This window comes from Lissotriton vulgaris, chromosome 2_1 (assembly GCF_964263255.1).
Source record: "Lissotriton vulgaris chromosome 2_1, aLisVul1.2, whole genome shotgun sequence".
NCBI classification, from domain to species: domain Eukaryota; kingdom Metazoa; phylum Chordata; class Amphibia; order Caudata; family Salamandridae; genus Lissotriton; species Lissotriton vulgaris.
Window position 1 is genome coordinate 1,960,850,891 of NC_141687.1, and position 16,428 is coordinate 1,960,867,318.

Here is a 16,428-nt window from a genome sequence, read left to right on the forward strand (position 1 = left end):
GAGCCATTATCTCATCGACCTGACGCAATATTCTTAATTTCTCTTACACACATTTGACCAGCAAATCAAACAGCACAGACACGCAAAAAGGGTTTTTGGGCAAGCAACTAGGTCTTACTGTGCACTTAAGCCAATTGAAATAAGTAGGAATTTAAAATAAAAGACCACTCACAATGAATAATTCCGGGTTTCCTCTCTCGTGAGAATGTGTGCCTGTCATTTATACAAAGCTCTAGAGCATCGCAATGGGGGTGGAAAACTAGGGGAATATGATCAATTCAGCCGTTGCCAAGGAAAAAATAGAATGAGATGGGTATAGTGACTAGGGGTGTGACGTTGCGAAATACACAGACACAAAACTTTGAAATTTGAAATTAACATTTTGCAAGCCTCACAAAGTACAAGGTTTCCAAAATAGTGGGTGTTTTTAAAGCGACAGTTTCCGTGGAACTTTGTGGCACTGGGAAACTTCCCACAGCAATAAAGGCTTACACCAGCAGTATGTATTCCTTTCGCACAATTATGTTAAATTTAGGGGAAATTATCTTATGTGAAAATATTTGTAATTCTGTAAAAAGCACATTGGACATATAGGGCTAGATGTAGGTAATTCCGATTTACAGACTCTTAAATACCAAATTTTACCGAATCGGTATTTAAGAGTCTGTAAATGGGAAGGGGGCAGATTTAGGTAATTCCGAATTTAGGAATACCGAATCCGGTATTTACCGATTCGGTAAATACCGAATCGGTATTGCCCATTGATTCCTATGGGCCTTGAAGCCCATAGGAATCAATGGGAAATACCGATTCGGTATTTACTGAATCGGTAAATACCAAATCCTGCAAGGGTGCAGGGGGTGTCACTTTGACACCCTCTAGCACCCCAAGTACAGGCTTGTGTGACATGTGGCACACATGCATGCCCTAAGGGCATGTCTGTGTGTCACATGGCACAGGTGTGCATGCACAGGTATGCATGCACACCTGAATTCGGTATTTTACCACACAATAGGATTGTGTGGTAAAATACCGACTCTTAAGGGCCTGTGGCACTCTTAGGAGTGTCAGCTACATATGGATTTACCGATTCGGTAAATATACTGATTCGGTATTTTACCGAATCGGTATATTTACCGAATTGGTAAAATTACCAATTCGGTAGGCCCCCACATCTGAAAAGCCTAATACCGGTCTGAAACGGCCGAAATCGGCCGTTTCCGACCGGTATTAGGGCTCCTACATCTGGCCCATAGTGCTATATTTTAGTGCAGAATGCATCCTATTTTGGTTCATGTATACATTTTGTGTTAACAACAGTGCTAGAAACAGAAGTGGAGCAAATGACAGATACTGATATTCTGGATGTTTACCTTGTTCCTGTACTCATGTGCTATAATTACACAACATAGAGTAAGGGCACAATTTGGGGAATTTAGTGTGTCAATAATAACATGGAACTCCTGAAATTACGCCATTTGCGCTACCGTAATTAAAATGTTGCTCAGGTTGAGCAGTGAGAGAACTACCTCTGCTCAGTGGCAGTCACGAGTCGACTTTTCCAGGCACCAGCCAGCAGGCTGTGCCCTCCCCCCATGACCAACTCTGCACTCCACAGCCTTTCCCCTCCCACCTGGAGGTGCTCCTGTCAGGCAACTCCTCTCCAACCCTAGTGTTTGCTACCTCATTGCTGCATCTCTTCCCTGTGCAGGGGGTGTCGCAGTGGCCATCCTCAGCATTTCCTGGTGCATGCAGGCTGTCCTTCCGATGAAGCATAGTGTGTCCCAAGATCCCATGATCCAGGGCTGAATAGAAGTCAGGTAAGCTCGGAAAACATCACAAGATTTGTCCAGCCATGATTTGACTAGCTTTTCAGGCATACCTAAAACGTCTGTCTGCTCCCGAAAGTAACCCCAAGACTCTAGCTCAAGCACTGAAGCTGCATAGGAACACCTGGATCACATAAGAACAACTAAACTAGTGGGCCAATGTCACAATTAAGTTCGTAATTATGACTACAGTGTAAAAGAAGCCAGAAGGGCTTATAGATATACCTCAAATGCAAGGACATTGTGTTTAAAGGAGGAGGCATGGAATGCCCTGAGAGCTGCATCAGAATTGAAAGATTCCTCCGCGTTTTGGAAAGCGGTCAATGCTCCCTTTTTAGCTGATCCAGGGAGGGCAACTATAGAGATAGCGGTTTCTAAGGGTGAATGGGTTGATCACTTTTCTAAATTATACTCTGCACCCTGTCCTGAAACCAGTAGTAATGATTTGGCGGGAGTTAGGGTAGAAAACCAGACTGTAAATTACCATCCACATTTTAAATTAGATCTTAATGAAATTGAGGAGGCTATCCCAATGAGTAAGAGTGGTAAGGACCCAGGCCCTGGTGGCATCCCCGTGGACATTTTCAAACATAATATTACTTTTTGGGGACCCATTTTAACAAAAGTTATTAATGCCTGGATCTCGACCAGCCTCATTCCCACCTGGAGTGTAAATGTAAATGTAAATGTGTTTCGATTTATATAGCGCAACACTTTAACCCAGGGGTCTCAAGGCGCTTGCTTAGGGAACCCGTCCTGGTATTCCCCTGTGAGATACCCCGGCCAGGTATCCACAAGGTGAAAGTCAGGCATCCCGCCGCGAGGGGCCGTTGTGGAGGTTAAGCAAGCTATTGCCCAGAGTCGCAGAGTGTGAACCCGTGAGTCGAGAAGGCACCGGATCGAGAATTATCGAGTCTGTGGAATTTTTAGCCCAAGACCCGCCGAGGCGGGGAATTGAACCCTGGTCCAGGACCGATCTCAGCTTCCGGGTCTGCCGCCTCTAACCCCTGAGCCACACTTCTCTTGAGTGAATCAATTCTGGTTCCGATTTTTTAAAAGGGGGATAGGCACAACCCAGTTTGCTATTGGCCTATCTCGCTTTTAGACTCCATGGTCAAAATAAGTGGAAGAGGACTCCTGTTTTGATTGCAGGACTGAGCAGATAATTATTCTATTGTTAGTAATATACAATATGGATTCTGCAAGGGCTTGGCACCATAGATCAGTGCCTACATTTAGAATTAACTATTGCCAAATATACTATGGCAAAAAGGGGCCCTCTCTACCTGGCCTTTGTGGATTTGTCCGCGGCCTTCGACTGTGTCATCCATAAAAAAACTATGGCCGATTTTGGAGAGGTTGGGCATGGAACCATCCCTGGTATCATTAAGGAGACAATTTTATATTGGGGCAAAGGCCAGGGTCCGAATCAGTACAGGGCGTGAGTGCACAGATTCCTTTACTGTCGGAAGAGGAGAAACGCAGGGGTGTGTCCTGGAACCCTTTCTTTTTACCTTTTATAATTCTAACTTAGACCGGGTTATGAGAGATGAGTGCGAGGACCATCCGGCGGTAGTGAAGCGCTCACTTCCTGTGCTCATGTATGCGGATGACGCAGTGCTTATGGCCTGCACTCCTAATAGCCACCAGAAGGCATTAACTAGGTGTGTGAAATTTATGTCCAACTTGGGCCTTACAGTAAACGCATCCAAAACATTAATTTTAAAATGTGCACCGGAGAGATAAAAAAGTGTTGCACGTTCTTCTTGGAAAAGAATCGTCTAGACTGCGCTAATACTACTTGTGGGACACCCCCGCGCCGCACGGCCACCAGCTGCTGCGTGTGCCCCTTGCCTGCCCTCTGCCTCGCTGCTGCCTCGTTTGCCGGTTGCCGGCTGCCTCCGCTGCGGTTGTTTTTGCCCTTGTTTTGTCGATAATTTGTGCCTGTTTTGTTTTATTTTCATTTTGCCCTTGTTTTGTCGATAATTTGTGCCTGTTTTGTTTTATTTCATTTTCCCCGTGTTTTGGTTTTCCTTCCTTGTTGTCCGCCTACCTCGCCGCCCTCCCTTCCCGCCACCGCCGCTTTTTCCCGCCCCTTTTTCTATTCTGTACCCTCCCCGCTCCCGCCTCCCAGCTGCTCCGCCCACCCGCGCACTTCGCCTTAAATGGCGACCATGCGAACGCGCAGCGGTCACGCGCAGCGGGCGCGCCGATTGTGCGCCGAAGGCGCGCCAAAGGTAAGCCCGTCTGCGCCCGTCCGCGACCGGATCGCGCCCAGTGCCAGGACCCCTGGCCCACGAGGACCCCGACCGACCCGCCTGACGTACTCCGCCACCACCCTCACCGCTCTCAACACCGGCCGACTCCCAGAATGCCATCAAGCCACTTCACGACGTACCCACGGACCTTTCAGCTGCCTCGCCTGCAAGTTCACCTGCATCCGGACCAGCCTCGCACCAGCACCCGCCAAGTCGAACACCAGCAGCACCCACCTCAAGTGCATCCTGCTCAACACCCGCTCCGTCCACAGACACGCCATCGAACTCTGGAACCTCCTAGACGCCACAGCCCCTGACGTTGCCTTCCTCACGGAGACCTGGATGAACGCCTCTTCAGCTCCCGACATCGCCATCGCCATCCCAGAGGGCTACAAGATCGTCCGGAGGGACCGAAACGCCAACCAGATGGGAGGAGGCATCGCCATCATCCACAGGAGCACCATCCGTCTCACGACCAGCACCGACAACACCCTGACCAGCGCCGAACACCTGCATTTCCAGATCCACACCAACCCGAACACCACCCTCAGAGGCACCCTGATCTACCGACCCCCTGGACCACGCACGCAATTCAGCGAGGACATCGCCGACTTCGTCAGCCCGCATGCCCTCCCCTCCGCTGACTACATCCTCCTGGGAGACCTCAACTTCCATCTGGAGAACAACAACGACCGCAACACCAGCACCCTGCTCGACAACCTCGCCAACCTGGGACTCAAGCAACTGGTGTCCACCCCCACCCACCTCGCCGGACACACACTCGACGCAGTCTTCTCTTCCAGCACAGACATCGACTTCAGCCACACCACAGAGCTTCAATGGACGGACCACAGCTGCGTTCACTTCACCTTCAGGAGAACAACGACCTCTGCAACTCCCTCGCTTCATACTTCCACAACAAGATCGCGGACATACACAACAGCTTCAACAACCAACCAACGCACACCATGACCGAGCAACCACCCCCCACCACCACCCTCCATGCCTGGACCCCAATCAGCACCGAAGACACCATCCGCACGATGAACTCCATCCACTCCGGATCACCGACCGACCCCTGCCCTCACCACGTCTTCAACAAGGCCGACGCTGTCATCGCACCCCACCTGCGAGACATCATCAACACATCCTTCGACACCACCATCTTCCCTGAGAGCTGGAAACACGCCGAACTCAGCGCTCTACTCAAGAAACCAACAGCGGACCCCACCGACCTCAAGAATTACCGCCCCATCTCGCTCCTCCAGTTTCCAGCCAAAGTCATCGAGAAGACCGTCAACAAGCAGATGGCCGCCTTCCTCGAGACGAACGGATCCCTCGACCCCTCACAGTCCGGCTTCCGAGCCAACCACAGCACCGAGACCGCCCTCATCGCCGCCACCGATGACATCCGAGCCCTGATGGACAATGGAGAAACAGCGGCCCTCATCCTCCTAGACCTCTCCGCGGCATTCGACACGGTCTGCCACCGCACCCTAGTACGGTGCCTCAGCAACATCGGAATCCAGGACAAGGCGCTGGAATGGATCATCTCCTTCCTCGACGGAAGAACACAGAGAGTCCGCCTACCACCGTACAAGTCAGAGGCCTCCGAAGTCATCTGCGGCGTCCCCCAAGGATCATCTCTGAGCCCCACCCTCTTCAACGTCTACATGAGCCCCCTCGCGGCCATCGTACGCAAACACAACCTCAGCATAATCTCCTACGCCGACGACACCCAGCTGATCCTCTCCCTGACCAACGACCCCGCCGCCGCCAGAGCCAACCTGCACGAAGGGATGAAAGAGGTAGCCGAGTGGATGACGACCAGCCGCCTGAAACTGAACTCGGACAAGATGGAGGTCCTCATCCTGGGCTCCTCACCCTCCGCCTGGGACGACTCCTGGTGGCCTCCCGCCCTGGGTACCGCACCCAAACCGACAGACCATGCACGCAACCTGGGCTTCATCCTGGACCCCTCCCTCTCCATGACCAGGCAAGTCAACAACGTCTCCTCGGCGTGCTTCAACATCCTACGCATGCTACGGAAGATCTTCTGGTGGATCCCCACCGAGACCAGGAAGACCGTCACCCAGGCCCTCGTCACCAGCCGACTGGACTACGGCAAGGCCCTCTACGCCGGTACCACCGCCAAGCTCCAGAAGAGACTCCAGCGGATCCAGAACGCCTCAGCCAGACTCATCCTTGACATCCCACGAACCAGCCACATCTCCAGACATCTGAGAGACCTTCACTGGCTCCCCGTCAACAAAAGAATCACCTTCCGCCTCCTCACCCACGCACACAAAGCCCTACACGACCAAGGCCCGAGCTACCTCAACAGCCGAGTCAACTTCTACGCTCCCAAACGCCACCTCCGATCAGCCAACCACGCCCTCGCCGCCGTCCCCCGCATCCGAAGAGCGACTACAGGAGGAAGGTCCTTCTCCTACCTGGCCGCCAAGACCTGGAACTCCCTCCCGACCGACCTGCGCCTGACCCAAGACCACCTCTCCTTCAGGAAGAAGCTGAAGACCTGGCTGTTCGAGCAGTAGCAGCCCCCCCCCCCCCCCCCCAGCGCCTTGAGACCATACGGGTATGTAGCGCGCTTTATAAGTGTCAATGATTGATTGATTGATTTTCATACTTGGAGGTCTTATTTGATCATACTGGCATGTGGACACAGGCTGTTAATTTAAGGAGACTGGTATTCTCAAAGTCACTGGCAGCCCTGGTTAATTTTAGTAAGAAATTGGGCAGACGCCCCCCCTCAGAACTACTTCAAATTTACAAAGCTAAATGTGACGCAATAGCGACCTATGGAGCAGATATTTGGGGACATGTAGATGTGACATCTCCACAGAGGACAGAAAACAGATTTCTTAGATACCTGCTTGCCGTCCTGGTTAGTGTCTCTACTTTCAATTGCCATTCGGAGTTAGGTATATCTTATATAGCGGATGTCATTGGCATCCAACCAATTTTCGTCTGGCATCATATTTGGACTTCAGAGAAGACTGTTTAAATCGACAAATGTTTATTGATTGCTGTGGGTTATATGGAGGTATCACATATAAGTTGGCTCAGGTTTGTCAAATAATTCTTTTGTAAATTAGGACATCAAGAATATTTTGATAACCCCAATACCTTGAATGAAGTAAATAGAAAAGTTTTTAACATTAGCTGTTTGCAGGATCTAGAAAACATTAGATTAAATACAGAGATATTAAAAATATCTGTTCTTGCCCACCAAAACATACTGACTACTTTTAAGATGCAGTCGTATTTAGGTTTTGTATCCTCTGACTTTGAAAGAATTTTACTAACACGTTTCAGGATGGGCATTGCCCATAGGGCGCTTAGTTTTCCAGCAATTAACGATTGGTCTAGGCAGCTGTCTAATTGCCCATGCGACGATTTGTTAGCACAATCCACCATGCATGTTTTATTCTTCTGTAAATTTTATTCAGTCCAGAGGAAAAGGTGGATTATCTCGCTGCTTATAACACTAGGCCTGCAACAAGGCCTGCATTCATAGCCATGCAATCCCTTGGAGAAGAATTTGTAATTTTATCTGTTTCATTGTTTTTAAAGTCTGTTTTTAAGTGTCGAAGATCTATTCTGATGTAAGATTTTTCACTGTATAACTTATTCCATAATTTTGTAGTTTGCTATCTTTCTGTAACATGTGATTTTACTGTTGTATAAATATGCTTTTATGGTTATTTTATAATCAAATAGAGCTTAAACGACTGACTGAATACAGTGTGCAATATTAGTTTAATATGCGTTTGTGTAATTACGTGAAATTTCGGGAAATTATGTGAAATAAAGCATAATTCTACAACATGTAAATTCATCATTTAGAGAGATATTTTGTTGTGACGTGTCCTCGCATCATTATTTGCTCCCATTCTAGTTATTTGCTTTGTTCCTTTGCTATAATTTTGCCCCGCATTGCGACGTGATTACACAACGTGACCTAATGGTGTAGCTGAGGGAATTTCACATAAGAAGCATAATGTGAAATTCTTGAAATTAGATGTTGCGCCATTTAAATGTCACCAGGCCTACTTAAGACTTTTACAGCCTGATTCATCAAGCTGATTTGCGCTCGCAAAGGGCCAGATTCTGAGAATCTGGCCCTTTGCGAGTGCGATTTTTGCATTTGGGATTTATCATCCCAAATGCAAAAATCGGTAATAGCGATTTCGCTATTTTGCGAGGAATTACATTTAAGGAATCTCTATTTGAGATTCCTTAAATGCAATTCATCATCCTTTTTTAAATAGCGAATTCGCAATTTCGGCCCGCTATTTACCGCGAGGTCAAACCTCGTGGTAAATAGCGAAAATTTAGAAAAATGCTTTTAAAAGCATTTTTCTAAGTTGCATGTTGCACACACACATGTCCTCTGGACATGTGTGTGTGCAGCACCTGTTTCAATTTGCATTTAAGGGGTGCTACAGGGTGTCCTTTGCACACCCCTGGCACCTTTTAAATCGCTATCTTATTTGCGATTAGCAAATTGCTAATCGCAAATAAGGAATACTCCCCATTCATTCCTATGGGCCTTTTGGCCCATAGGAATGAAAGGGGAGTTATTCCTTATTTGCGATTAGCAATTTGCCTGTCTGCAAATAAGGAATATGTAAGAATCGCATATTTTTTTGCGATTCCTACATGAATCCCGTTTTGCGAGCCTGTAATAGCGATTCCTTATGAATCGCTATTATAGACTCGCAAAACGGGTTGTTGATGGATCAGGCTGTTAGTCACCGAGCACAGAAAGCAGGTAGTTCATTTCATTAATGAAAAGCAACAGAACAGAGCACTTCATGCAGCATTATTCTACTTTGTTCATAGTTTCTGGCAATTCCCAACTCCCAGGCCATTGCAGTTGTGGTCCTCTCTGGTAGGAAAATAGCGACCCCTCCACCGAGACGTAAAAAGATAATAACATGTACTCTTCTGATAGGCAGCCATGGTGCTTTCAGCTCTGCCTTCTCCTGAGGTCCAATCCCCCAAATGCATCAACATTAACTGGGGCCAGCCCTCACCCCCACTTTTTAGAGTACAAAATGCAGTTTTTCTGGTAGAGTAGTCAGTATACCATGCGAGCGTATAAGACCCCAATCGTAGCAATAGTGAGAAAGCAAACATTTCTCTCGCAAAACTTACTGTGCCATAGGTCCATCCGGGAGCACTGTCCAGTTATTTGTTAATCTTTTAAAATGCTGGAACAATGGTTGTACCTGTTTCTTGAGATATTTCTATTTCAGAGAAAAACAAAATATTTAGTTAGCTATACTAATTGAATATAGTTTAACTGTACAGGTGTTGTGAGTGACTTTGCAGCTATCACAAGTGCAGGAAAATAATCAATGCCTGTGATACTAGTGAAAAAATACGCACTGATCCTAGGAGGGTAAATTCGATTTTTGAGGTCTGTGCTTTGATAGAACAGTTGTCAAAAGAGATATTGTTTGCAAAATACTTTCAGTGGACATTTGGATCACCACTCAGCCATTTACTTCTCCCAAAGAGTATTTTTCTTCTTTCTGATGCGATTGGTTGTGCTGTTGTGTCTTTCCACTTCCAGTGCTTGCACTAAACAGTATGATGGAGTTCTTTTCAACTATAGCTCTCTTTGTTCGCTCCTGATGGTTCCCTCCAATGTCCCACTAAAGCATGGCTATGGTGAAAGCAAGCTGCCTTGCTCAGGCCTTTCAGTGGCATAGAAACAAAAACAGGACAGAGTCAAAGGCAAGGTAGCTTACAGTATAGAACACTTGTTTTTAATTGTCCTACTTTAATGTGCTTATACTGCAAACGTCTACGCAATCAACCCAGACATATTCACTTAGACAATACTTGTTAATTTAGCTTCGTCTGCATCTTAATGCTACATTAACGTCTCCTAGTGGTGGGGCCTTTTCATTTGGCGTTGCGAATGTGTGCAGCACAGTGCTCTCTGGACCATTTAATCAATGATGCTCTCCTATTTTGCCTGTGGACCATAATCCCGTTGGCCTGTACTGTGATCCTGTTTTTAGTGTTATACAGGCACAGTCACAGAACAGGCCAATGCAGTGGCGTAGCGTTTGGGGCGGAGGGGGTTATGGGCGGGGGAGCAGAGGGGCTGTTGCGCCAGCAAGTGTTAACGATCCACGGGTTAAGTGGTGCAATACTTGCCTTGACCCGGGTGCTGGCGCCCCACGCTGCGCCGCTGGGTCTCTAGGCCTTCGTTGTGCTATCTACTGAGCATACATTAATTCGGGATTTTTCCCAGTTAGGGCTGGGCATGAGCTGCAGACAACGAGCTTGTTAAAAAGAGCCTTGAATGCCTGTTTCTGCGTGCTGAGTTGTCTTCAATTTATACTTGAACTCGCACCTCCCCCGTCCCTGAAATTATGTATCTGCCGCTCCTGGATAGCTGTCATGCAGATAACACAATTTCATAAATAAAGCCGTGCACCCTGGAGAAAATAATAAGAAAGAAAGTCCAATCAAGTTGTTCAAGTTTCTTGTTTCTTTTTTGTTTAATTTTCCAGAAAGCTTTTATGTTTTTATTATTGATTTATTTATAGGCTTAAATAGCGCTAGACTCGACTCCCGAAGCAGTATCTCTGCGCTCAATTCACCCTACAGACAGAAAAACAATGCGCTCAAGATCTTAAAGAAAAGGAGGCGCTATATTTGAAACAGGAAAGTCTTCAGCAATTTCCTGAAGGCTAGATGATTAGTATTATTCACATTCAAATTGTTATAGCCTGACTAACAACTGTGTGCCTGTTTTGCCTCAACTAATTTCTAATCGGGATGAATCGCAATTTGGAAAACGCACTTTCTAATTTATGTAGTTCTGGACCAAAGTCATTCTAACATGTGAACTCCTGTGGAGTACTGAAACCAGAACTCGCTGTGCCTAAAATTGTAAATGCGTGCGTTTGTTTCCCCCACCTAGGTTAGCTGTATAAAAAAGACGAACACATACATACAAAGCTGACGTTGGCTAGTCACAATCATTCTGCAACTAGTGACATGTCTGAGCTGGAATTGTATTATGCAACCAGTAAAGCATAATTACACTCTCATCAATTAGCCTTATGTCACACCCTGCCAGATCGTAGGTTCCCATAATAAAGAGAAAGGATTACATTAAAGCCAATTATTTATAAACAACCACGTGGCTCAACATTCATCCAGTTATCTGCAGGTAGAATGTGTTTGTGAGGCATATCTTGCTGCTTGCATTTTGCTCATGTCTTCAAGGTGGTGCATTTAAAGGCGCGTGCCGTACCATCATGGATCCATACACACTGCTGCGATCGAACATCAGCCTGAAGTAACTCAAGTTGATCAGCGCCGCCTGCCATGGCATGTACTCGGTCTCACTGGAGAGATATTTGGTGGTATCGAGTGCAGACGTTATGCTTCTACGTTGAGCTCTGAAAGCAAAATAAACTGCCATTAGTACAAATGGTTTAACATCAGCGAATTTATGAAGCCATAATCATAATCGTTTTTAAACAAATTGAAGTACAACAAAGAATATATTTCTAAAAAGGAACAAGAAAACAGATGAAGCAATAGACACCTTAAAAGTAGAGTTGGGCGTGCCAAAAAATTAACAGGAAGTACCGAGCCCTGAAAATGTGTGCTATGTAAATTATTCAGCAGACATTACATAAACTCTACAATTCAAACAAGTGTCTTTGGTTCACATGTCGAAGCTTTGACATTGAAACGTCACATTAAGCACTACACTAAGAAGTACTTATTAAACATGAATTTAGATCTATCCCGTCCCCACCCTGGCAACAGTGCCATTAGTTAGTGCACCAAGAGGCAAGACAATTGCCATATAAACCTTGTTTGTGACCCAGATTATTGTATAGCAACATTATAGTCTATTAATGCAAACACAATAGGTTTTCGTAAAATTGGTATTTTAAACTCACATATTTGAAAGTGCTGTCATACAAAGTCTTGGTGACATATTTGTCTACAATCACTTAAATGAGTGAGCCAGCCCTGGCCCCTCCAGAAGGGCTGAGGGGCCAGGCCCCCTCACCTTTCGCCCCTCACAAACAGTGTCTGTCAGGCTGAGCAAAGGTCGGTCTGACAGACACTGTTAATTTTCAGGTCAGGCAGCCTGGAGCTTGACATGTGCTAATTGCGCAGGCTCCTGGCTGCCTGAGCTGAATTTTGCTGAGAGTGACCTCCTCAGCTCAGCAAAGGTCCTTGATGCCTTCCCCTCAGTGACGAAGGGTAACGTCAGTCATTGCCTCACACCTGGTCGCTTCAGTTTTTAGCCTTAAAAGCGCTCAGTCAATCAGTGACACTGCGTCACAGAATGGGGTGGGGTCAGCAGTCTCACTGACCCTATCCCATTCTGTGACGAAGTAGGTTTGGCTGCCTTCCCTCTTTGGGAAGGCAGCAGTCCCAAGCCTCCTGGCATAAATGTTTGATGCGTGCGTGTATATTTGAATATTTAGAAATTATTGTTATGAATGGATGTGTGTGTGTGTGTGCGCACACGTGTGGGATTGTATTGTTGTGAGTGTGTATTTGATCATGTGTGTCCTGTCCGCCCCTCTCTCCCTTTAATTACCGGTTACCACTGGGGGAAGCAGTGAATTATCCAGGTTTTCTAGTTTCCTTAAGTTAAGGCTTTGTTTTCATTTCTTTGTGAATGTGTCTGCAGTTTTTATATGACGCAAACTTGACCTACAGATATTGGAGTGGTTTACATGAATACAAGTTACATTACACCAGATCACCTACATTTTTTTCGTAGGCACGGGAAGATTATGTAAATTGCATAGGATCACTGGATGTAAAGCTGATGCCGAGACTCGAGCCTGGTTACCCAATTTCAAAAGCGGCAGGTCTGGCCATAAGGCCACAACCTGGGTAGCACGAGGGAGGCAGGCAGAGGTTAAATGAAAGCTCGGCCCATTATATGCTTTATCATTATTCAAATTTATTAGGGAAATAGTAGTAAAACAATCAACGCACTGTAAATTAATCACAATGAGTAAACCAATACAATTTATAAATAACAGTGCCCCAAAGGAAAGGGAGTGAAATAGCGTGATGCTGTGAAAGGAAGGAAAATAGTGAGAAGGTAGTAGTCGTGACAAATGAATATATCCAATTTCAAACACTAATAAACGGCTTCAGATCCCTGAGCTCAAGTGAGGGATCATAACATATCCCATTTGTGTAATATTGTCTATATTGACACTGGTATAAGAATATCCAAAGTAATGCGGGCGGTGTCAACTGAGGAAGGAAGAAGGTAGCCGTCGACGTTTCGACCCCACGCTACAATTGTAGGCGTACTTGTGGCCTTACATCGGGGTCTTCATCAGGACAAGGTGTATACAGGGTGCACTACAATTTCTGTAAAGATGTAAATAATGTAATGTGAGTATGATGAAAGGCGATAATGAATATCAAATAATACACCTTGTCCTGATGAAGACCCTGATGTAAGGCCACAAGTACGCCTACAATTGTAGCGTGGGGTCGAAACGTCAACGGCTACCTTCTTCCTTCTTCAGTTGACAACGCCCGCATTACTTTGGATATTCTTATACCAGTGTCAATATAGACAATTTTACACAAATGGGATATGTTATGATCCCTCAATTGGGCTCAGGGATCTGAAGCCGTTTAATAGTGTTTGAAATTGGATATATTCATTTGTCACGACTACTACCTTCTCACTATTTTCCTTCCTTTCACAGCATCACGCTATTTCACTCCCTTTCCTTTGGGGCACTGTTATTTATAAATTGTATTGGTTTACTCATTGTGATTAATTTACAGTGCGCTGATTGTTTTACTACTATTTCCCTAATACATTTGAATAATGGTTTAACAGTTCACAAGGACCCTCATTTTGTACATTACATAGCACCCAGGCCCCATGTGGATTCCTTTGGGTAAAACCCCCCTTCCTTATTTAATCATTATATGCTTTAGGTTTCAACATGAACTTGATCTGAGTCAGACTTCAGTCATCAGGCTATAGCCTGGCTCGAGCTTTCAGTTGCTCACCCATCTGTGATGGAAAGTCTTAGCTTCAACATCTTACAATAACTTGCAGAGGTGCCGGTGCAGTGGCAGCTGTCCCAGAGGAATGAATAGCTCACTACAACACAATATGGCCATCTTTTCTGCTTAACAAGAGCAGAAGGACAGTTGACTCCAAAACAACTGGTGCTTATACCTTTACTGAACCACGAGTGTCTTTTAAGTATTGTGTGCACTGTTGTAAGTCTGGTAGACCATGCCTCATGTTCTGGAAACCCCACTTAAAAGTAGGTACTCTCTTCCCCATAATTATTGAAATAGGTGTGGCATTACCTGTGTGTTTTAGTTATTCAAGGTTCCATAGGAACAGTGTAAGAGTTTTTGCAATACTAAAAGCAGCGATAATGTAAGCGACGGCATAACATAACAAATCTCAACATCTCCCTCTCGTATACCGCTATCCTGCATTCAATACACAGTTACCTACAAGTCAGTTCATTATGGGACTCGCAGAACTCAAATTCACTAGAGTATGGATTTGCGTTGGCAAATGTACTTTACTAGATTCCTACAAATGAAATGAAAAGGTGAATTCTGAATGCACTTGTGACTCACTTTGAATTTGATTAAATGCACCACATTTTACAGGCGCAATTTCAAAAGGTGTTGGGTGTACTTCCTCAAAGATGTTTTTCTAAACGTCTGGTGCTCTAAAGCACTGCTTGTTAAGAAACTATAAAGAATCGGTAGATATCATAGTAGCAATAGGAGCCTAGAGGTGTGGCTCACTGGTTAGAGGCGGCAGACCCGAGTGCAGAGAACGGCCCGGGACCAGGGTTCGATTCCCGACGCGGCAGGGTCTTGGACCAGGATCAGCGGACTGATAATTCTCGCATCGGTGCCTACTTCGACCAAGGAGCACACTCGGCAACTCTGGGCATTAGCTTGCCTCATCTCCACAACGGCCCCACACAAACGCCGGGGATGCCTGGTTTCACCTTGGAGACCCCCAGGAGGGACTATCTCACAGGGAAAGCCAGGACGGGTTCCCCAGCGGTCTATCGCGCTACGAGGCCTCCGGGTAGCAGTGCGCTTTACAAGACACAACAATTTACAATTTACAATTCCAGGGAAAAAATAACCTTGACGCAATGTTTGATAGCTTCCCACATGACCCCTCCCACATGGCTTGACCACTACTTACATACATTTCTAGATACCCACCCACCAAGCCACCCCACTAGGAAACCTAAAGGGCTATAAAGACACTAGAGGAAAATAGCCATAGAAAACTGGGTCAACACCCTACAGGAACGCCCACTCACCCATATAAGGAACCTCCATGTTGAAACCGAGCTCTTCAATGTTGGATCTCCTTCTTAATGGTTTCCTGGAATGCTGTATCTTCCAAACCTGCGGCCTTCAGTTGCCAACTTGGGATACAAGTACCCATGCCTCCTCATTACAGGGATGATAGAAGGGGGTTGTAGACAAGGATTCAAAATCCAAAATTGCACCTATCTTATTGGACGAGTAAAGGAAAGTATTCAGTGGAACATGCAGTGCGTGTATGGGGGAGTGGAAGGAATAGTCCCAATCTCGCTGGTGGTTATGGTGCCATACATCTACCAAGCCCCAGTGGTTCTGCCAGTAAGACAATTTTCCAGTCAGTCAGATGGTAGGTGAGTCCCGCATCTGGGGATGCACTCTATCCCATTCCACATCTGCCACTCGCTTAAAGGTGCCACTGATAATAAGGGTCTGGGCCACTAGAGGAGCTAGAGTACAGAACGAAGCATTGAAGAATTCAGCCTGGTCTCAATTAGATTGGTAGATATTGACAATGAAGATATCTCAAGACACCAATGGGTCTGTTACAATAGATTATATCCCTTCAACCTCCACCTTCTCACTAGTAACCTGAAAGAGAACACCTGGCTTCACCCAGATGATTGTTCCCTTAGCAAGGGGCAAAAACATTGTGTAGACGCCATGACCTGCTACCTTCTACAGAAGGCCACTCCCGCCAGTGAATTTAAATGAGTTTCTTGTAGTCATGCTATATGGACCCTATGCCATTTTAGATATGTCAGTGCTTTGTAGCTCCATGTAAGCCATGTACATTTCAAGGGAATATTTTCTAAGCATCAATGTTACTCCCCATCGGCAATCCTTGGAGGCCAAAGAACCTCCCCCTACCCACCTCATGTGGAGAAAGGACGGCGCCAAGTCACAGTCAGCTGAACCTAGAAAAAATGCAGATAACTGCATCATTCAGAAAACAAACATCAGGA

The 16,428-nt window shown here is 46.0% G+C and overlaps 1 protein-coding gene across 1 annotated transcript in view; it reads right to left on the bottom strand.

The window, feature by feature from the left end:
- LOC147733561 (aminopeptidase N-like) overlaps positions 1 to 16,428 on the bottom strand; it is a 491,573-nt gene that overhangs the window by 292,443 nt on the left and 182,702 nt on the right. Inside the window, exons 14-15 of the mRNA XM_086958148.1 lie at positions 11,391 to 11,538; positions 9,269 to 9,360 (exon numbers count right to left, since the gene is read on the bottom strand). Of these exons, the coding sequence (XP_086814274.1) occupies positions 9,269 to 9,360; positions 11,391 to 11,538 (240 nt within the window). The remainder of the gene's footprint in view (positions 1 to 9,268; positions 9,361 to 11,390; positions 11,539 to 16,428) is intronic.